Raw genomic sequence first — 22497 nt, 5'->3', positions numbered from 1 at the left:
ACTACATTTGGAAAATAAAATGCGAACAGAAGGTTCATCTTCAAACAGGCATTTGGGGAGAATTGTGTAGACAGACAGCATGCTCCCGAAAGTTGCCAATCCACGTGTAGCATGACCTTCGATACTGGAGTTGTGCTTTTTAGGAAAGTTTGCTCGACGCTCCTCAAGCGTCTTATCAAGATTGCCTCGGTGTTCGCAGCATTGCCAACTCATTTTCCGTCGGGAAAATCTTTTTTCTCCTAATTCATTTGCTGTTGATTGTACAACGTTCAAGTACCGTGCGTCCATTTCGATCTGCAGCCGAGAGATCGGGAGAAGCGTGGCGGGCGGCGCTGACGGAGATGCCGACATTTGCGGCCTGTAATGCCCGCTTATTTTTATAGACATATGCAGACATTTATATAAATATTGCAAAACGAGCACTAACCTGTGTTATAACACGCAAAAGTTCTTCTGTAATTCATTTAAGTTCTGCTCTTATATACACAAATAAGTACTCTACAGAAACGATGTTAAGAGCCACAGATAATAAAGCATTTTAATCATAGTTTTGACCAGTAACGTCCTGCTTAGGTTTATATCCTTGAAAGAGTTTTGTGTCGATGGGGATCGTTTGGAGGTTTCGAATGTGCAACACTGTATCAGGATTACACTGCAGACGAAACCGATAAAAGTGATGGTTTTCGTGAGCTTCCTCGCAATCCGAAATATCCGAGCTCGAGTTTTTTGTTCCTTCGCGACTAGATGAAGACAGAGTTGTAAATATAGTGGCGAGCAATGTAAACCAAGAGCGTGTTAATTTCGTACTGTGTTATTCTTGGTTACTTGCAGTTACTTGTTTGTGTTATTGTAGTGTGTATGTGTGACGTGTCAGTGAGACGATTGGAATGCCAGCCGCAAGATTCACGTTAGAACAAATATTTTTTATGTATGACACGTACGTGAAAACAAACTCGTGTCGAGACGTGTGTAGGTAATTTGTACAGAAATTCCCATGCGTTTCAACTCCACACAGAGATACGGTTAGACATCTTGTCCTCAAATTACGAGAAACTGTATCGTTAAATTTTAAAAGACCTAAGCAAAAACGACGGATTCTAACCGAAGCAAAACTCGATGATATTGGTGCAGCGTTAGAACGTTCTCCAAACAAACCTCTACGCCGTGTTTCACAAGAGGTGGGCGTGTCAAAATCATCGGCACATACAGCTACTAAGCTACTAAAATTAAGACATACTCTTATAACACAGGTTAGTGCTCGTTTTGCAATATTTATATGAATGTATGCATATGTCCATAAAAATAAGCGGGCATTTCAGGCCGCAAATGTCGGCATCTCCGTCAGCGCCGCCCGCCACGCTTCTTCCGATCTCTCAGCTGCAGATCGAAATAGACGCACGGTAGATTTTCTAGATCGCTTATATCGCTTACGATGAGTTTAAAAATTAAGGGACCACTGATCATTTTATATTAAGGAATCGGCGAATCATGAGTCGCCAAACTTGCTACGAAGTCTGCTGCCTGCCTGGTAGGTGGACGTATTCAGTGGATGTGAGATTGTTCTTTGATTGTTGTTGGCATATACAGCTAAATGTGCTCAATTATTAGCTTCTGTAAATCGAATCACTATATTACGGAATAGGTCTAACAGGTGTGACAAATGATTTTTTATAAGTAGAAGGACGTTCAAAATCTAAAGAAGTGTCATGTTTCTTTTCTGTTCATTAGTTCCTCATTCGAGTACTGACAATTGTGATGTTCTCTCATTGGTTTCATCGTTATAAAGTATCTATCCTTATCGTTGCAAATATTTAAGGAGGAGAAATACCAAGTCAAAGAATCAAAGAATACACAAACTACCTAATTCCTAAATGCTACGCATTGGAAAGATTTGAATTGGTCTTCCAGCCCCTATAGTCTAGCTATAAAATTGCTGCTTTGATTTCAAGGGGTTCCGGGTTCGATCCCCGGTGGAGATAACATTTCATTAAGTGATTTGGATTCCTCTAGAAGGGATGCCCTGATGTCGTAATGGCAACGCTACGCCTTGTAATCAAGGTGTCCTGAGTTCGACACCCGGGGAAGGCACATTACACAGTGGCTCAGATCCCACTTTAAACTGTAGGTCCGGTCCTGATTAATCTATCTGTACATAAAGTGAACTTTGAAAATCAATTCAATTCCACTAGACGCTGTAGCTCTCGTCCAGATTAGCCTCTGTGCATATAGAGGCTAATCTGCAATACGGTGCTAAGATCAGCACGCTTGGGCAATTTTATATTACTCGCAGTCCTAGTCCTACATGTTTATTAATTATAATTTGTGAGGTTAGAAAATAATTTCTGCTGAAATAAAATTATAATCTACAGCAGTTACTTTCACTAATCAAAATGCTCAGTGTAAGAGTTGCAACTATATTAGTTACTTTTATGTTCATATATTTATCTCCTATTGGAGGTGTATTTGTAGTGAATATATATTTTTGTTCCTTGAGAGTGGATGGTATTTATCGCATCCTCCCCAATTTGGCCCTAACTTCTGAATTCCAGTCGTTGAACAAGAAAATGTAAGATATTTCATCATGAAAGAAAAAATGGTATCATTAACATGATTTCTATTCAAGGGTGATGTTGTTTACATGATGCCTACTTTTATTAAGTTAGTTCCGCTTTTTTGAAGCACGAAAAACTACAATCTTTCGCCGCTACCTACTGCTGTGATTTGGACAGTTTAGAGTTATGGCACACTATGAGGCAGAAATGATCTAAAATAAAGACCCTTCAGCAGCTGCTTGCAATGATTGAAATATTCAAAAGTGCTTTTACGAACTTTATAAGCTTCGTGTTATTGAAATGTGCATACCCCATCAACGACTGCTTTCCCCAAATCAAGTATTATCTTCGAATTGGTAATGAGAGGTTGAGTGCTCTTTCCAATCTGTCCTTTGTGAAAGAGCTTACTTGTCTAGAGCCTGCCCTGATAGCGCAGTGGTAGCGTCGTCGCCTTGTAATCAAGGGGTCCCGGATTCGATACCCGGTGGAGGCACATAGTGGTTCAGATCCTACTTTAAACTGTAAGTCCAGTACCGATTAGCGTATCTGTGCATAAAGTGAACTTAAAACTCAATATAATAACAAGAACTTGCAAAATCTTTGGATTTAACAAGGTTGTAAGGCATATGAAAACAGATGTATCTTACCGTAGAATTTTGCTGTGGTTATTTCCTTATTTGAGCAAAAAATACTCACACTTTTTACATAGAAAGAATGTTATTTTGTGGTATTTATACGTATATTCAGCGACTTGATAATAAGTGTAGTTTCTATGGTGTATTTGGTTTACTGTTCATCAGAGGCGTCTCGTGAACGCATGCGGTGCATGCTGCGCATGCGTCAATTGTGGGGAAAAGGACAGCTTGCACTTCAACGACACTAATGAGCATTTCTACATTCTAATTTCTTCACATATGACAAGTATTTATTTTACACGAGAGCGCTCAACTAAGCTTATATTACATTTCTTGGTGTATAAGCTTAGTTGAGCGCTCTCGTGTAAAATAAATACTTCTCCTATATGAAGAAATTAGAATGTAGAAATGCTCATTAATGTCGTCACAGAGCAAGCTGTCCATTTTCCCATAATTGACGCATGCGTTCAGGAGACGCCTCTGCTGTTCATATGAATAGTAAGTCTGTGATATTATTCTCTCGAAAATGGCTTACGAAAAGAAAACAATACAATTATATTTGACATAAAAGATTCGTGCTCATGGAACAAAATGCAAGATAACATCTCATGTGATTTGTCTTTGGATCTGACTGTAAAACATGTCACTGGTAAAATTATACCGTAGTAAAGTAATACGTAATTACCTTTTAGCCCATGTTAGTTAGCCCCACGAGAATTTGACTCCAAAATCTGTAGCCCCCTCATTTATTTTAGGCTGGCGCCGTCCCTGCTCACACAATCATTTAACGACAGCATTTCCATTACAGTTGTCAGTTAATATGCATCGGTGTAAGTTTTCATCTCAAATTGCGGTCATACCCGATTCACTCTGAATCCCCAAAGCTTTTGAATACAAGCATGAGCAAAATGCTCGTGAAGATGGAAAATCAGCTGGAAACGTGACACACAACGTCTCCTCAACCTGCAATATAATCCTTCAGCAAACTTAAGATCCGAGGAGGTCACGTGGCAAAACAGATATTACGTGAACACAAACGCTTCGCTGCCGGCTGGAAGACGAAACGTAATTTATTTGCCGGTCCCTTTTGATTCCGACAGCTTTGATCACGGTGATTTAGGCTATCTGCTCTCAAGGTCTTCTCGCCTGATTTCGAGGTAGAGGACATAATTGTCCCCCTTTTGTTTCCTGCGATTATTTTTTTTTATCCTTCCTTCTTTTATCTTTCAAATCTTTCCTCTTGTGCGATCGAGTGGGTTGGCGTGAGATAAGATACCGTACCGACATGTTGTAACTTGCTCGTTTCGCGGACGACGAATGTGGCGCGTTCAGTGGTCGATTCACAACCCCGCTACAAAAGTTTCAGGGTTCAAGTCACGGTTTGGCTTGGACATTCCTATGCGAGTATCCTTCAATATTATCTAATCAGTAAAGCCACATATTTATGGTGAACGAAAGATCAAGATTTTGGTACCAAAAATTAGCACATTTCAGGATCAAGCAAGAGCTGTATATAAAATGGCATTTTGGTGTTAAAATGGTGTATGAAAACCTAAATCTTGGAAAAATCAGGGAATTTACTTTTCTGGAAATGTCATGAATTTAAAAACTATAATTATTACACAAAATTAACATTTCACTTCTAATAGCACATTTATATAGTTATCGTTTATTCTTGTGCAAAAGAGTCCAATTTTACTTTTCAAATATTTACAGAAGAATTAATCAATTTTCCGTGATTTGCATAACTCGCAGGATAATTCAGACCTCAGAAGGTATCCTATCGATAAATAGACGCTAAATTTTGTGTTAAAGAGTTTATTTCACATTTTGCAGTTTATTTTCCATTTCCACCATTTCATGACAAAGCATGGCAGCAAAATTCACCTCACACCTTTCAAAAACATGAAAAATTAACAGTGTATTATATTATTTCACCCTCCTTGTTTTCGTCAAAAAACAAGCCCATACTAATCAGTATTTCTCTTCATCGTCGCGATTAACCTACAGAAATACAGTACAAAATCTTTCACAAAAGCCAAATTTATGACAATTCTGGTTCTAAATTAATCCTTACACCCCCTTAAATACCCCCAGTGCAAAATTCTGGATAAACACCTTCGTGTATAGTGTTTCTCATAAGAATTTTTATACGATTTTTGAAAGCAAGGATATACTTTCATCTGAAGCAAGTTTGGGAAGTTGTTACTGTACCATTGACATCCTTAAAAATTGCACGAATACAAGAATCCCCTATACTACGTGACTAGAATGGGACATTTCGACCCACAATTAACAAATTTATACTCACGCCTGGGCCAAAGGTCGTTGCTATTTTGTCAGCAAACACGCGGCACAATTTCTCTTCTGTGATCAAACTTCTTTTCAGCTTTCTGTTTTTTGTGTGCATTTCAAGGCCTGCAGTTTTATTCGGTCTTTCTTTCCTCAAAGTCGGTTCCTATATTTATCGCATTGAACCCAAGAATTCATCCCTGGGCCACGTGATGGACCATAATTCAACGCGGTGGAAGAAAACAAAGGGGAAAGAAGACACGTCACCCTTTTTTCCCGCCATTAAGCCTGACTACTAGCGCCACCTGAATCGAAATGTGCGATAACGCCTTCGTTGTTATTCCGGACAGAAATCGTCACAAGAAACTTCTGTTACTGGCAATGAGCACGTACCATAACGAGGGATCCTATTATTTTTTTTCGTTCCTTTCATCTAACCGACCGCATGGAGGGTGTGCACAAAAAAAAGGAGACGAAGGGAAGGCACGCTCGTGCTGCCATCTCTGAACGTGTTTGGCAACGTTAAGCTGGGATAGAGGTAAGGATTTTATTATCCTTTGTAATAATGTTGCTGTTACAAGTAAGTAAAGGGAGGTTCGTTTCTTTTACCTGTTTTTTTTTTGGGCAGTGAATTATTGGATTAATCAAAGCAACCTACAAAGGTGAGAAAAGGGATCGTGTTGTGACGCACCTTCTATCCATACAACCTTTGGGCAGGTGCTTTATTCCTGGTAGATATGGCCCAATTTAGAGCAAGTGGCGACCCTCTCCCTAGTGAGATGATCTTCCTGAAATTAACGTCAGATAGGTGAAGAAAGCAGTAGTTCAAGGGGATGAATAAATATTTTCAGTGAATTCTGTTTCAGTGGTCACTGACTGCTAACATTTTGTCTTTATCTCCCTCTGTCTCCTTTCTTCCTTTTCGTCTTTATCCATCTCTGTCTTTCTGTTCCTCATTCTTCTCTTCCCCTCTCTCTCTCCTCTTTACCTTTCGTTCTTTCTTTCTCCCTCTGTTCTTCTTTCCATATTCCTTTTTCTACCAATCCCTTTCATATTTTCTTGCTTCTATCTTTCTTTTTCCGTTCCTCAATTTCTTCCTTTCTTACTTTACTATTTCCATTCCCTCTGTTTATCTTTCTTTCTTTCTCTCTTCTCGTTTGTGTAACTTCCCCTCTCCCTTCTCTGTCTTCCTTCCCGTATTTCTACCAATCGCTTAGTATTTTTTTATTTCTTCTTTTAGTTCAATCTTCTTTCTCTGTTTCTAAATTTTTATATTTCCTTTTCGTTCTGTTTATTTGTTACTTTCTCTCTTATCGTTTGTATATATTCATCCTTCCTTTTCCTATCTCAGTTTCTTCCTTCCTGTTTCTTTATCAATCGCTTTCTTTCTATCTGTTTCTCTACCTCCCTATTTATCACTTTCTTTCTCGCTCGTTAATTTCTTCACCTATTTCTGCCTCTTATGTATCTTTTCTTAATCCTTCTCCGTATGTATTTTTCCATCATTGTTACAAATGATTCTGACAATTTCTGATGTAGATAATTTGGTTGGGCAGGAGAACGATGCCTCTGCACTGGAAGAGACAGGTGTGCGTAGTCTGCTTATTTCTCGAGAAAGTTTGGCAACATAGGAACCACCTTGTATACACGCTGTTAGAAATTTCCAGTATTTTACCGTTAAAATTTAACTCTTCCTGTTAATTTACAAATACACTGTCGTTGATTTCTAAAATGTTAACATTTTATCATGCATAAAGATTATAAATTACAATTGCGGGCACAGTTTTAAGAACTGAATCATTTACATTAATTAGAGTAATTATGTACTGGATGTTAATACTTTAAAAACAGACACTGTCATTTTCACGTTAATTGGGTGACATAAAATTGACGGTCTTACACTATTCTTTCCTCAGTCAACTTTTTACATCGTAAAATGGTGCTAAGTCTCCTTCACCACAACATCCAATAATAATAAAATGAAAACAGGGGTGCCAACTTCAGAAAAATATCGCGTGGATTTAAAACACTTGAGTTTAATGTTTATCATCCTTCCTTCGATGTATCATGATATTAATACGTACCATCAATATATCCTTAGTTATTTTTTACAAGTATCTTTTATTTATTTCAATAAGCAATCCATCACGAATTACGATAAGAAATATAATAATAATCAAATGAGGGGTTACGTATACTTTCTTGTTGTGGTTTTCCCTCATTTTGCTATCTTCTCTGCCTATGACGTTCAATTTTTTTAGGAATACTAGGCCAATCCCCCATCAACCCTCCTTGGACACGCCACTGATAATAATATAATAAATATAAATATAATATAATAACAAATAAATATAAATAATATATAATAATAACAACAATAACAACACGACAAATTATTGGGTGGGCTCGGACCCCACGGCCCTATATACGAGGTCCGACAATTAAGTAATGAGACTTTTTATATTGTCCCACATGTGCATTCTATCTCTGAAGTAACGCGTTCCTGATGTAGTGTAGTCCATAATCCACAACCTGGCAACACCTCATGAACTTGCGATAGACATGCTGGGAATTACGCCGCCATGTCGTGAAGGAGGTGCAAGGGTGTCGTCAGGTAAAAGCTATGGAGCAGCGAGTGAACATCAAGTTTCATGAAGGACATCCTGAAAACTGCTTGCGGGAATAAACATTTCTTGAATTCTATTGTTGTGGAGGACAAAACAGAGCATTTTTACTACGGTCCTCGTATGAACCGACAAATCGCTGAATAGAAGTCACTAAATTTACCAAGAGGCAAGAAAATGCAGCTCTCAAAGCCAAGGGTGAAGACAATGTTGTGTTTTTTAATGATAGCAAGGACATTATTCATCATGAAATTGTTCCAGAGGGTGAAAGTTGTGACAATTACTTTTGTCACCAGTCTTTTTTGTAGTTTATGTGAGTGTATTTTAGAAATTCGTAAATACTCTTAACAACTTTCTGAAGCCAGTTGTGCTTTTTGGCTTTTCTTAGATTTTCGGTTCTAGACGGCGAGGGTAGGAAAACAATACCGAGTTGTGGAATTTTTGACACTAAGGGTGACTTTTACTTGTCCAGCAATAGGAAGAACGTCCTAGTTGCCGACCGAGGGGGAGTTCTTTCGCAACACGTGTGAAGACTGCTCTGTTTTTTCTCTTCGCCCCCAAACCCCCCAAGTGGACAATGAGGCTGGAAGAAGGACCACCGTCCAGCATTTTTTCTAAGCAAACGAACTTCGAGGCGGTTGATTTTTGAAGTTTCAAGATTTCCTTAAATACCCCTTGACTCCAGAGGACCGACACAGTTTAGCGCCATATTCAGACCGAACACCATCTCCGCGTCATTTTGCGCGAGTTACGGCACTTTGCTTTGTTTTAACCTTTCGACCGCGTCGTGTTAATTGTCGTGAGTGTGTGATCACAGTGACAGTGCGAGGAATTGAGGCCGTGTTAATTACGTGTTTCACGTGCTCCAGTTGTGTTTTTCCCTTTTTTGCAAGGAGGGACATTGAATAAATATGGGCGGCTGAAAGCTACGAGAGGGACGGGACCTTCGTGTTTCCGATTACTGCTGCCATGAAGCCAAGAGAAGAAGCCACGACCCTTGCTTAACTATACGACGCCTTAGGTCAAGGGAACCGCACCACGACGCTTGCATAACGGTGTCTGATATGAAAGCCACGCCGCAGCGACAACTCGCATTGCCAACCCAGGTGAGAGACGACAGTACCACATCGGTGAGACGGATGTTACGCCGAGAAAAGGAGAAGAGATAGAGAGAAAAGAGAGAGATGAAACGACGTCAGCCCTTAGACGACCCGACGCCCTGCGTATCCCCGAACGGCCATTGAAGCCACGATCGGATGCAACGCCCCGAGCAAACAGATGGAAGCGAGGTGCTTTTTCCGCCCATCTTCGTCGCAGCGATGGAAAAAGGGAAGAAAAATGAAGGTTACGTCGACGTCGAAGAGACAGTTTTCGTCCGCCAGGAGGACAGACTGGCATAGCCACGAGTGTCGTCGGGACGCCGCAACGAGGACCGTTGACATCAGCGAGGACCACGCCGCCAATGAGTCGGTATAGTATCCTCCAGTTATCTCTTTATGTGTGAGAGTGAACATTCGTCATAAGACAAAGCGAGATGAAATCGAACAATGTTGCCTGCAATTACTAATTATTTTGGCCAATCCAATCAAAAGTACTATAAATCTTCAAAAATTAAGAACCTATTTCGCTGACCCTTCGAAATTCTATAAATGTAAAAGACCTACTATTTGTTATTGTTTTCCTATTCTCGCGCCGAGTATTTATATAATTAATTATTCGACTTTTACCGTGCTCTTTGATATATATATAGGTACTAGAAAAACTAGGTACTAAATAGTATAGCTGAGTTAATCATTTTGAATATATCCTAGTTTATATTACAGTCGTTTGTATTATCAGCACTCGTGTACTTGTAATCAAGTTAAATTCCTCTTGTCACTCATTTAGTGTATGCTTATTCTTTTTGCATAGTAGTGCCTCAACAAGTGTAATGTCAATTATTATTTACTTTTGGTAACTATGACGCCTAGCTAATCGCGTCTCGTACGTGACAGAGCGCTGGCCGCGCGTATTTACATTGAAAGCAAGCCTAAGGGGCTAATAGAAATCTCAAATATTCGAAGGTACACGGGAAATAAACCAAAGAGGCGGTTAGATATTTTATCATGTAATGGTATCTTGTGTTCATCCCTGCAGCGTGTGTGTGTGAGTGCATGATTGAATGAGTGTGAGGGGATATGTAAAGGGTTATATTATCATTGTTGTGTTTATTTTTGCCGAATACACGTATATATTCGTTATCCTACAGGTGTTCTTGATTCATTTATATATATGTATAGATGTATATCCTCGTATGGTCGATATTTTTGGTTTTAGTCCTGAGTTTGAAGCTGTATAGCTTGTCTCCATTGACCAGAAGGGTTATAGTTTTCTATTATTACCACAATTATTATTAATAATTTTTATTATTATTGCTATAAATGAATAACAGCACCACTTTATGCACGACGTGGCTTACCGCCGGAGGTGTAAATAACCGACCCGGTGACATGAACCTGGAATTAAACCGTTAGCTGGTGGTAGGATTCGTGCTTCCTTAACCGGAGACGCGAACCAAGGACCGACGACCGTCCAATCGGGCGGCCGCGGAACCCTGAACCTACGGACCAGCGGTAGAGTTGTTTGGCACCTCGAACTGGCGACTTCGGTCTCCCGGACGAATGGTCAAACCCTTTACAAAGTGTAATTGGTGTAATTGGTTGTTACTATCGTAGCACTCTTTACTCCCAAGATTTATCCCCCTGTGATTATTTCCAGTTCCCGAAAGTGAAGCTGCTGCTGAAATTACGCACTTTTGATGAACACAGGACCAGCCAACAGGTTGAGACGTCCAATCTTCAAGTCATACCACATAAAGACTTGCAGATGTCGTATGGATCGTTGGCCAACCATACCAATTGCTGTATTGATGCAGGAGGGATGTACTTTTAGTAATAAATAAGCAATGTTCAATTATTTTGTTTTATTTTCACAATATAAAATCTGTCTCATTACTTAATTGTCTGACCTCGTAAGTTGTCTCCACTAAATAAGAACAAAAACCAGTGGCGAAGCTAAGACGTAAATACTGGGTAGGCTGAAAAATCTGCTTATATTTTTTTTATACAGAAGATCCATGCGTCGATTCTTGTTGGTCGCAAAAGTCAACATAAATTACTCTTTCCTTGAAGCCTTGATCAATAGAAAGTTCTTTAACCAGTTTTTTTTCAATGGCTATTGTACTGAGAGAACTTAATCTTTCATTTTTCATTGAATTACGGAGATAATTTTTTACTCTCTTGAGGATGCTCATACTTCTTTCGGAGGAAGCTGTTGTAACAGAGAATGTCAAGACTAACTTGATAAGTTGTGTTACTTCTTTGTAGATTGTTTGAAGATCATTGCTAATTGAATTTTAGAAGGTCTGCAGGAGATAAATGCTTTTCTTCATCAGTATAGATATTCTTTAAATCATTTTCTAATCGTTCTTTGTTGAAAAATGGATACGTGGACAGAAGGCATTTAATTTCATGACAGGAAAATGTAGTTTATATCCCCCAAAGCTATTTTGGTCTACCAATTCAACAAATTTCATCTTTTCAAGATCTCCAAAACGTATTTCCATTTGGACAGTCAGTGTCTCCAATATTTCGTAGGTTAAGCATCTTAGAGCCACGAAGTCTTGTTCACTTACATTTATTTTACTGCAAATCATCCTAGAGTTTTCAACACATAATTTCACAGTAGTATATTTTTATAACATAAATACACTATGTGACACACACACAAACACACGCGCGCATGCACTTGAAGTAAATTAACATTCAACAATGCAGGGCGTGAACGACGCACTTTGCACAAGAAGACTAGAAGCACAATAGGTTGGTTCTGAGGCTAGCCGCTTTCACCCAGCGAATAGGCAGTCCCCTCCCCTTCCACCTACGCAGAGCTCACGCTGTAGCTGCCTTTTAACGCGAGGCTTTTCGTCAAAAGCCTCACAGTTCGGACCGAACGCGCTCTCTCTTTCTGGCTTGACTGACAAGATATCTGGAAGTATTGGCGGAACCAAACGTTCGGATTACATAGTTTAATTCGTTTTAACGAACTTTGATTGTTACAGGGTACAAGAACATTTTGATTTCAACATTGTTTGGGTAGGCTAAGCCTCAAAAGCCTCATAGGCGCTTCGCCACTGACAAAAACACAAAATACTAATAAAGTAGAGAAGTTTCAATGCATTTACCACCTTCTCTCTTCTCCGCCAGGTGTCAGTGTATGTGTGGTGCCGGCTGAGCGAGGAAACTGAATCCAGCATCCAGCGCCTCCTGGTGTACGACCCGTACCACAAGGAGGAGGTGTGGCGCTTCCTGAGCTACATGCTCCTGCACTCCAGCGACCTACATCTCGCCCTCAACATAGCGATCCAGGTCCTCCTCGCGTCGCCGCTCGAGATCGAACAGGGACATCTCAGGACGAGCGTTGTCTACATTGGAGGGGTGCTCGCAGGTAAGAACGATTGGTTCATTACAATTCAAATTATGTCTACACTGTTAGAGCTGCAAAGACAATGGAGGAAACAAGATGCCTCGATTATCGAATACCCTATGTAGCAAATCGTGTAGCATGTCCAGTGCTGCCATCTCTGGTCAAGCGCTAAACTACTTCCAAACAGTACGCGAGATGCTACTTCTGACTGGCTATAACCTTTTAAATGTGGTTTAGCTGGTATCTTTTTCTTCAGAATAACATCTAGGGAGAATCGGGTCACGATCGCAGATACTGCGAAAGGACAGCGGCACTTACTTACGGCGTTTATTAACAGGAACCGCAGATTGAAAATTTATGTATTTTGTGCTTAAAATCTGTTTCAATTCGAAACAAATATTGTGCAATAACAGAATTTCGTACTTCCCAAGGACTATTTGTAAGGTATTAGAACGATAAAAGAACAACGCCTAAGATAGAGACATCTGTTGGGCTGCTGCTAAATTAGCCCGTTACGTACGTGTGATGTTTCTCGAGGCCAGTTGAAGCATCTTGTTCTCCACCGTCTTTGGCGAACTGTGTCTTTGCGGGTGGCCTTACCTACTTCGCACTACATTTCCGTAGTTGCCCACCCACTTGCCGTTTTACTGGTCGACAGCAAGGACAGAATGAAAGGAGAATGACGGATAAGGCAACCTGCTACTGCGCAGTTAGGGTATAGCCGCAAAGATACAGCTCGTCAACTCTAGAAGTTAATGTAAAATGTACAATATTCTACTGTTAAAATTAAACAAAATGCCTGTTAATTTACGAAAACAAATATGCAAAGAATACTAAAAACGGCGTATATTCATATTATATATGTAGTATGAACAGTGGCAGCGATTGGGTTCCAAAACGAGGGGGGGCATGATGCCAAAAGTGGGGGGGGCAAATTTCCCTTTGTAGATAAGGTTTAGCGTAGCGCGAGGCAGGGGCGGCGCCAGAAATTTTCGACCGGGTGGGCAGAAGTTCCATATTGATAGATTAGGGTGGGCAGTATAAAGTTAAGACCACATATGTGTGCACGTAAGACGTATATGTATCCCCCTCTCTCTTACACTGCCAATTTTCCCTTTCCTTTTCGTGTTTTCCTCTTTATTCTTTTCTAATCTATTCTTGCAACTTGTTCCATTTCCTTTCGCTTTGTCTCTGATGGGCACAATTATTTCAACGAAGTGTTTATCCATGCGCAGCCGTACATTCACAGTCACATTGTTTCATACATGTTAATATAATGAAATAAATGTGAATTAGGTTTAAATTTGTGTTGCATGACATTTTACCCTTCGAGATAAAAAAAATACCAGGCGCATACTTGATTTTATGTATTCGGCGACAGTGATAGAAAGTGCGATGGTAGACAATCGTGATGTTTCTCGTAATTTAAATGCATTTTCCTGAGCATAGTATTTTCATCGTATGAATTTTTGACTGAAAGAGTTTTCTTACTCCTTGGGGGTCACTTTTCTTAGCTTACAAGGTTTGTACAACTGAAAAATCTATCTGAATGTTTGCAGTAGGGGCGATTGGGGGCCAACATTTGAGGGGCAAGGGCAATATACTTTATTTTGGTAGAAAAGGCTTAGCATAAAGAAGTCATAGTGCGGGAGCAAAAAGTGGCAAAATGTGCCGGGGGGACTGCATCCCCCACCTCCCGATTCCCTCTAATCGCCGCCACTCAATGTTTCGATTAAAATTAACGTCTTATTTTGAGTGATTTAAAACACACACGGAAAACCAATTCTTTGTTCTTTATCCATGAAGTATTCCTAGGCTAATGAAAGGCTATTTTGACAAAATATCACCCATAAGAAATAAACAGGTAAGATTGAAAAATCTGTTCAGAATTGAAGAGATTATTACCTCAGTTGATATTAGTTTTCTGAACTAAGTCATGTTACTCATGCAATACACGTATGGTTACATGAACATATTTTTTGAGGTAACAAAATGATTTCAGACACAAGGAATTCATCGAAGTTAATCACCGTACCAGGAATAATCCATCTATTTTTCATAGATGACTTGGGTTGTATGGCATGACCATTTCGAACACACTAGAATGTCAACCTCTGTCCTGTACAGCATACCCTGCAAACTTTATTCTTGCAGGGCAACGAGTCCTTAACACCTGGAACCACAGTCGAAGTAATAATTTATGGGGGTTTGTATTTTGAGTGTCCCCTTCGTCACTTTCATCTAATGACCATTGAACCTTATCGTCGTCATTATCAAAATTAGCAGAAAGATGACTTCAAATAAAACAAATCATCCACAACTTACTCTTCCAAAATGGAGTTTCATTAGTACATACCACTTCGAAAGTTGAGGTGGTAGTTTCTACTAATGAGACACATTGCACAGTGTTCATTATTAGATCAAGGCAGCTAATTCCGTGAACAATGACGTTGTTTTCCAAAAGTCTCAAATATTTGTCTCAGGCAATACACGCTCTTAAAATAGACGCATCTTCTGTGGTGGTAAAATGACACGTTTGTCGCGAGTTCTTTCTGTATATTTTTTTTCTCCAATGGATTAACGTTGTTGCATTATAATGAAGAGGTCCTGTGTTCACCCCCCCCCCCTCAATGCACACTGGTTCGAACTACACGTTAAACTGTAGGTTTAGTCCCTATTAGCCTATCTGAGCATAAAAGTGGGCTTAAAAACACTCACAAAAACGTCTTGAAGATATTTCGTGACATAACTTTTCTCTTTACTTCAGCTGCATCTACAGATTCTGTCTACATTTTCGGCTGATTGATGTGGCAAAATTCATGTGTCGAACGAGGATTTCTAAATATGATAAGCCACTCAATAGCAATTGAATAATTCTGCAGCTTTTTCCATACATAACTGGTTGATCGAAATTTAATTCACGTCGGTATTGTAGTGATTATTGTGATTACTTCTTATTAATAGAACGAATATAAAGTTGATATTTCACATACCATATTGGTATTTGAAGATGACAGGTATATAAAAATTGTAATGAAATAAAGAAAGGGACACTTCTGGAACTTCAATGCAGAGCTAATTTTCTTTAGGTCCATCTCAACGTTATCCCCCCCCCCCCCATCTTCGTTTTGGCCATCCTACTGGTCTCTTACACCATCAGGTTTCCCAACAAGAATCCTGCAAACTATTCTTTCCTCTGCTATTCGTGTCACATGACTTTCCCATCTAAGTCTTCTTGATGAAATTATTCTAATAATAATTAAAAAGTCGAAATAATTTATTGTGTTGCTGGAGGAAGTAACGCTAAGATGATGTTTTTATTTCTTTATTTGGAGATTATTTTAATTATACTCAGGCCGCGATTTATGTACGTATGTGGAGGCCCGAAGCTTACATCACCAAGACCTCACTCCAATCCCCTCTACACAGTTTCAGTTATAACTTCTCGCCAAGTTACATGGTGTGGTTTGTTATTGTTAACCTGACCACGTCCGAAGTACCTAATTTTTAATTATGTGGTACTTTTCAAAGCAGTCTTTCCCAGTGAAGACCTGGAGCTTCAGTCCTCAAGTTCACCCTAAATTTTGATCTAATCTTGATCATACCCTGCATAATTTTGAGCCTCCTAAGCCTACTAGCTGCTATTAATCATAAAGTATTAATTTGATCACAGTTTTCTTTTCAATAGCTTCTCACCGGGACCTTTTTACTACGTGACCTATGTTTGACACTTAGTCCGGAGACCGAAGTCCCCTTCCTAGGTGCCGGGCCCAGCTAACGGTTTTGATTCCAGGGTACGTGTGACCGGATCGGTTTTTACCCCCGACGAATAGCCGACTCGTGCATAAAGTGACGTTGAATAATAATAATAATAATCAATAATAATAATAATTGATGTTAGCCAGCAGAAATGCTTTGCTGACTTAACGTTGAACTAAAATATAAATACCACCAGTTATGAGGATTAGTATACTATTTGTATGAACACAAATCATAGTCAAATCATAAATAACAAAAATGTATATTATATAACACACAAAAATAGACAGATTACACAACCCCTCACTATCATTCAAGCATTCACACACTCTCTCATACCGCAGGGGAATAATTACATTAAGATAAATACATTGGCCCTTTTTTAGACACCATGCAATATTTAGTTTTTTCCTATGAATATTAAACTGCGCCCGAAGACGTTAATTGGCTTAGAATTAAAGATACTAAACTTTCATCTGCGCGTGCTCATTACATTCTGCCAACGGGCATTACACGTAAACTTTTTATTCTTGCAATTTACCAAAACATTTAAACAATTATTGTTTAAATTATTACTAATGCGCCTTGGAACTTCAGTAACATTAGGCAGGGCACGCAACTCGTGCAACATAGATATCAACTGCAAGGCATACATGTTTACAGAAAAAATGAAGACACTTATGTATGAATATATGTTAAAAAATAGCACGAAGTTAACTTACTTCCTCACTTAGCAAACTTGAGGGATGATTTCTGCAATAGATACACGATTTATGCTGTTTTTAATCAAATATTTACCGAGTAACGTATATAAGGTGACATAAATAAAAATTATTACTCAACAGCTCGGCGCAGAGCGTGGAAAAACAACAGTATGCTGTGAATATCTCTTCCGAATTAACAATTGTGAAATTTAGTTGACGTTGGCAAGAAATAATTTAATCAATTCCTTTGCGACTTTTAATTTTAAATACTGGTATCTTTTCGTCCGACGGCCGATCTTTGGAGGCTTGGGTAGATGATCACTCACACATATAAAAAATTAACAGTAGTATACTATACCATCTCGACGTTCTAGACGTTTCAGCGACGTTTACCGTAGTCCTCTAAACGGCGGCGGGACGTCGATCCGCGGTCCTCTTTGCAACACTAACACTTCCCCACATTACTTCTTTGTAGCGGCACTTCGCAATCTTCTTTGACACACTTTCCTTCTACGCTTCTACATCCGGCGACCATAGACGAGGGAAAACAGCCTCTCTGTCATCTTGTCGGCCTCGTAATGGAGCGATTAATTGATTCGCATCGTCTCTCTCTCTACTCGGGGGACGGCGAAAAAATGGGCGAAGTTCCTTACCGGGGGTACTCGTGGATTCTCGCTGCTAATCTCACGCGGGACGTCGGCGTCGTCTCAAGACGCAGTAGGTGTCGCTTCATTATCTCAATCTTCTCTTCTAGACGGTAGATCTAAGTGTGGGCTGGTGTCGCTTCATCTTCCAATTTCTCTCTCTCTCTCTCTCCGTAGAATTCTCGTCGGGCGTCGGTGTCGGCGTCGAAGTACTCTAGGATGCTGATTCGGCTTCGGCTTTCGGCGGTATCATTTCCTGGCTTCTAATCGGGCTGTGGGCGTCATTTGTGGTGATGTGTCGTTTGTGGCTTTTGTAGCGTTTGTGGCGGCGTTTTAGTGGCGTGACGTCGCGACGCTGAGCGATGATCTGCTGCGTTGTCGGCTTCATGCAGGCTAGGAAGACCCCAGGCCCTCCTTCTCTCGTGATTAGCCCGCCATAGTGGTATTAATGTTCCTCGTCACAAAACGAATAACGCGAATCCAGTGCACAGGTCACCAATTAACACTGCGTATTCGTACAACTAGTCACTGTCACTCACTCACGCAGGATAAAATACACGGCGCGGTAGAAAAAGACAAAGTCCCGAATCTTTACTCCGACTGTCGCAGAGGTGTTGTCGGTTCGAAAACTGGCGCTAGACTGTTCTTGTTTGTTCGTTCTGCCACTATATAAAGACAGCTTGAAACTTCGAATACAACGGACTGACTTTTAGGCGCGGGAATCTGAAGTTACGACGTTGGTGGTCAAGCGTCCATTTTTTGCCTGGTCCAGCTTCTTCAAGCACACGTGTTGCGTTAAAAATGGGGTGAAAAGAATAGTTCTACCCTCATCCGGTACGTAACATGTTCCTTCCAGTAATTGGCCTCCCAAGTTGACTTTCCCGTCGCCAAATACACAAAAGTCGCTCAAAAACAGTGAAGGATTTATCACAGCACACTGTCGGTCCCGAGCTCCTACGACCGAAAGGGGGAAAAGTTGACAAAGGCAGAAAAACACAAAAGGTTCAGGAACGTGGCGTTTTTCTACCGAAGCTTCAAGCGGATACGAAGTTACAGAAAAATATAAAATAACGAAAACCTAGGATAAAAAAAGTAGGTGACAAAAACTGATTGTCATATCTCGCCCCCCTTAACTTCAAAAAAAAATGTAGGCTTGAAAATCGTTCTCGGCTGGGGAGATTTTTGAAGGTTACATATTTTTTTCAAAACACCCTGTATATGAATACTTTTTTTGAAACACCCTGTATGTGAACCTATACATGAAAAAACTTTTTATGTGAGCACCCTGTATATAAAACTTCACACGAAAATTCCTTGATGATTCACAATAATAATACACAAGTAAACAGGGCTCAAATAATACATAATACCAAAATACATAATGTTGAGAAATAGCAATGATATTAATAATATAGAAATAGGTGACATATAAATAATAATAATACAAAACAAATCAAATTGTGAAGTCACTGATATGAGAGCTGAACTTAACGGTATCCCGAAGGCTGTAGTCCGGAGACGCCAGGTGTTGGAGAGTCACTGCTTGTTTGCACCTGATTTCGCTCTTCAGTTCCTCGGTCCGACCGCGGGCTCCTTGATCGACCGTGGGGTCGGTAATACCCATCACATATCTGACCTAGTTGAAACTTATCGTCGCGGTTGCCCTGCACTGTGCCGTGCGGCGGTCGACGCATATTTCCTCCTCCACGTCTGCCTCTCTGGTACTGCCGCTGTTCTCTCTGTGGCGAAGGTGGTAAGGGGTGAAAATTTTGATCATTGGCGCGTGGATCGTGGTGCTGTCCTCGCTGAACCATCTGAACTCGCTGGGGTCGGTTCCGGCCGTGACGATCATCTTCTCCTCTGGGACGCTTATTCCAGCGCTCTGCCCTGTCGCGTTCTTCTTCTTCTGAGCACTGGTACAGGTTCTCCAGCGTCAGCGACATCGATTCGGGGTCGAACACACAACTGCCATTAAGGTGACGCCGGACATCTTGAGGAAAATGATATATCAGCGCCGCGATTATTTCTGGAGCCGTCATTTGAGGCTGCAGTGCCTTGAATTCATTATATTTTTTCCAGAAATATTGCGCGTAAGTAACTCCCGCGTTTCGGTTGTACCTTTCGTTGCGCAGTTCCATTAACATGCGTTCTACTTGGATCGGCCGCTGAAAGTGCCCTAGGAACATCTCCCGGAAAGCTTCATAAGATGTGAAATGCCTTTCATTCGTTTGAAACCAATTTTTCGCCCGATCTTCCATTAATCCCCGCAGTACAATTAACCTTTCGGTTTCCTCCATGGAAAGTTCCTCCGCGATTGCCTCGAAGTGATTTAAAAAGGAAGAAGGCAAAAGTCGGTCCGCTCCATTGAACCTTTGAAACTCCTTTTTATACTCAAGGGGCAAAAGGGCTCTTCTGGTCATAGCTGGTGCAGGGCGACGGTCTTCCCAGCTGGGTGATTGGAGTGGGGATGTATCATTCCTTGCCCCCCTTTCGCCGTTTGTCCTCCTCGGTGCTGAAGGTTCATCGTGGTTGAGCAAAGAAACATTAGAAGCAGCAGGGGGTGGTAAAGTTCTCCTGGCCTCCGGCGTTTCTCGGTCGCGAGGGTGAGAAGGGCCCAAAATGTCCATTCTTCTTTCCAAAGCCTGTATCTTTTGGGAATTGTCATCAACCTCGCCTATTGTTTTCGCCACGCGCTCTCTCATACCTTCGAAGTTTTGGTGACAGCTCGCCTCAAGCTGGGCCGAGGATTTCCTCATAAGTGCCAGTTTCTCTTCCGTGTGGTCTGTCCGTCGCGACAGTGTTGCCAACTGCTGGTCCTGGTCATCAACACGGGAATCCAAGCGAGCGACTTCTGCGTCGAGTTTCTTTTCACAGTCTTGCAAGCGCGTGGAAAAACGTTCAGTTATTTGTTCCGCCGAAACACGCACCACTTCCTGGAATCGGGTCTCAAGCTGTTCTATCCGCTTTTGTGTCTCTGCATGCTCCGCTCGGATCAGCTGTCTTATCATCTCGAACATCCTGTCGTTGGTGCCGGCGCCATTATTCAATGCATCATCTGTTTTTTCCATCGGAGCGACTTCTTCCGGGGGGGAAACGGCCAGCTGATTCAGGTCTTCAAAAGGTGGCGTGGATTCAGTATTTACGACTAAGCCCCCGTGTCCTGACATTCCTGACGAAATAACACAATTACTACAACGCGGCTGCGCTTCGTTCAACGGGTCTATTACACCTAATGGGATTTCAATCCCACAAATTACACAATTCCGTGCTTCGCTCATGTTTCCGTAAATAATTTTATCACTTCGCAATTTCATTAGATTCTTAAAAACACTCACTATGTCCTGAGGTAGTCAGAAAATAAGTCTACACTTCAAAAACATGAAACGCACTACAGAAAAAACAATACAAACAAATAACTATCAAAGTGCAGAGAGGAGGGCACGACGGGTCCCCTTTCTGCTACCTACATAAAAGCCTACGCACACACACACAAATAAAGTCGCCACTAAATGTGCATGAAATAATTCCTAGAAAATTCGCCCTTGCCGATATTCGCCTACTTAATTGCCCTTACGTTAATCAAATACGCGCCAAGAATGAATAACGCAAACTCAAAATACTAAATGACACAAAAATAATAAAAACGCCACAAGAATACACGTAAACACAAAATACCCAATAAAAGTTCTTCCAAAGCAATGAAAAAATCCTCACGCTATCTATCAATTAAAAAAAATGAAAATGTACTTCCCTCGACGAGGGTAAAAGATAGACCGGTCCCTGTTCGGGCGCCAAATTCTCACCGGGACCTTTTTACTACGTGACCTATGTTTGACACTTAGTCCGGAGACCGAAGTCCCCTTCCTAGGTGCCGGGCCCAGCTAACGGTTTTGATTCCAGGGTACGTGTGACCGGATCGGTTTTTACCCCCGACGAATAGCCGACTCGTGCATAAAGTGACGTTGAATAATAATAATAATAATCAATAATAATAATAATTGATGTTAGCCAGCAGAAATGCTTTGCTGACTTAACGTTGAACTAAAATATAAATACCACCAGTTATGAGGATTAGTATACTATTTGTATGAACACAAATCATAGTCAAATCATAAATAACAAAAATGTATATTATATAACACACAAAAATAGACAGATTACACAACCCCTCACTATCATTCAAGCATTCACACACTCTCTCATACCGCAGGGGAATAATTACATTAAGATAAATACATTGGCCCTTTTTTAGACACCATGCAATATTTAGTTTTTTCCTATGAATATTAAACTGCGCCCGAAGACGTTAATTGGCTTAGAATTAAAGATACTAAACTTTCATCTGCGCGTGCTCATTACATTCTGCCAACGGGCATGACACGTAAACTTTTTATTCTTGCAATTTACCAAAACATTTAAACAATTATTGTTTAAATTATTACTAATGCGCCTTGGAACTTCAGTAACATTAGGCAGGGCACGCAACTCGTGCAACATAGATATCAACTGCAAGGCATACATGTTTACAGAAAAAATGAAGACACTTATGTATGAATATATGTTAAAAAATAGCACGAAGTTAACTTACTTCCTCACTTAGCAAACTTGAGGGATGATTTCTGCAATAGATACACGATTTATGCTGTTTTTAATCAAATATTTACCGAGTAACGTATATAAGGTGACATAAATAAAAATTATTACTCAACAGCTCGGCGCAGAGCGTGGAAAAACAACAGTATGCTGTGAATATCTCTTCCGAATTAACAATTGTGAAATTTAGATGACGTTGGCAAGAAATAATTTAATCAATTCCTTTGCGA

General features: G+C 40.4%; 1 protein-coding gene across 1 annotated transcript in view; it reads left to right on the top strand.

Moving 5' to 3' along the window:
• Positions 1 to 22497, top strand: part of LOC145992118 (protein rhomboid-like) — a 95198-nt gene that overhangs the window by 46289 nt on the left and 26412 nt on the right. Inside the window, exon 2 of the mRNA XM_083128365.1 lies at positions 12348 to 12588. Coding sequence (XP_082984491.1) covers positions 12348 to 12588 — 241 coding nt within the window. The remainder of the gene's footprint in view (positions 1 to 12347; positions 12589 to 22497) is intronic.

This window comes from Lepisma saccharinum, chromosome 9 (genome assembly GCF_977018435.1).
Source record: "Lepisma saccharinum chromosome 9, izLepSacc3.1, whole genome shotgun sequence".
Taxonomy (NCBI): Eukaryota; Metazoa; Arthropoda; class Insecta; order Zygentoma; family Lepismatidae; genus Lepisma; species Lepisma saccharinum.
This window is presented reverse-complemented; position numbering and strand designations above follow the sequence as displayed.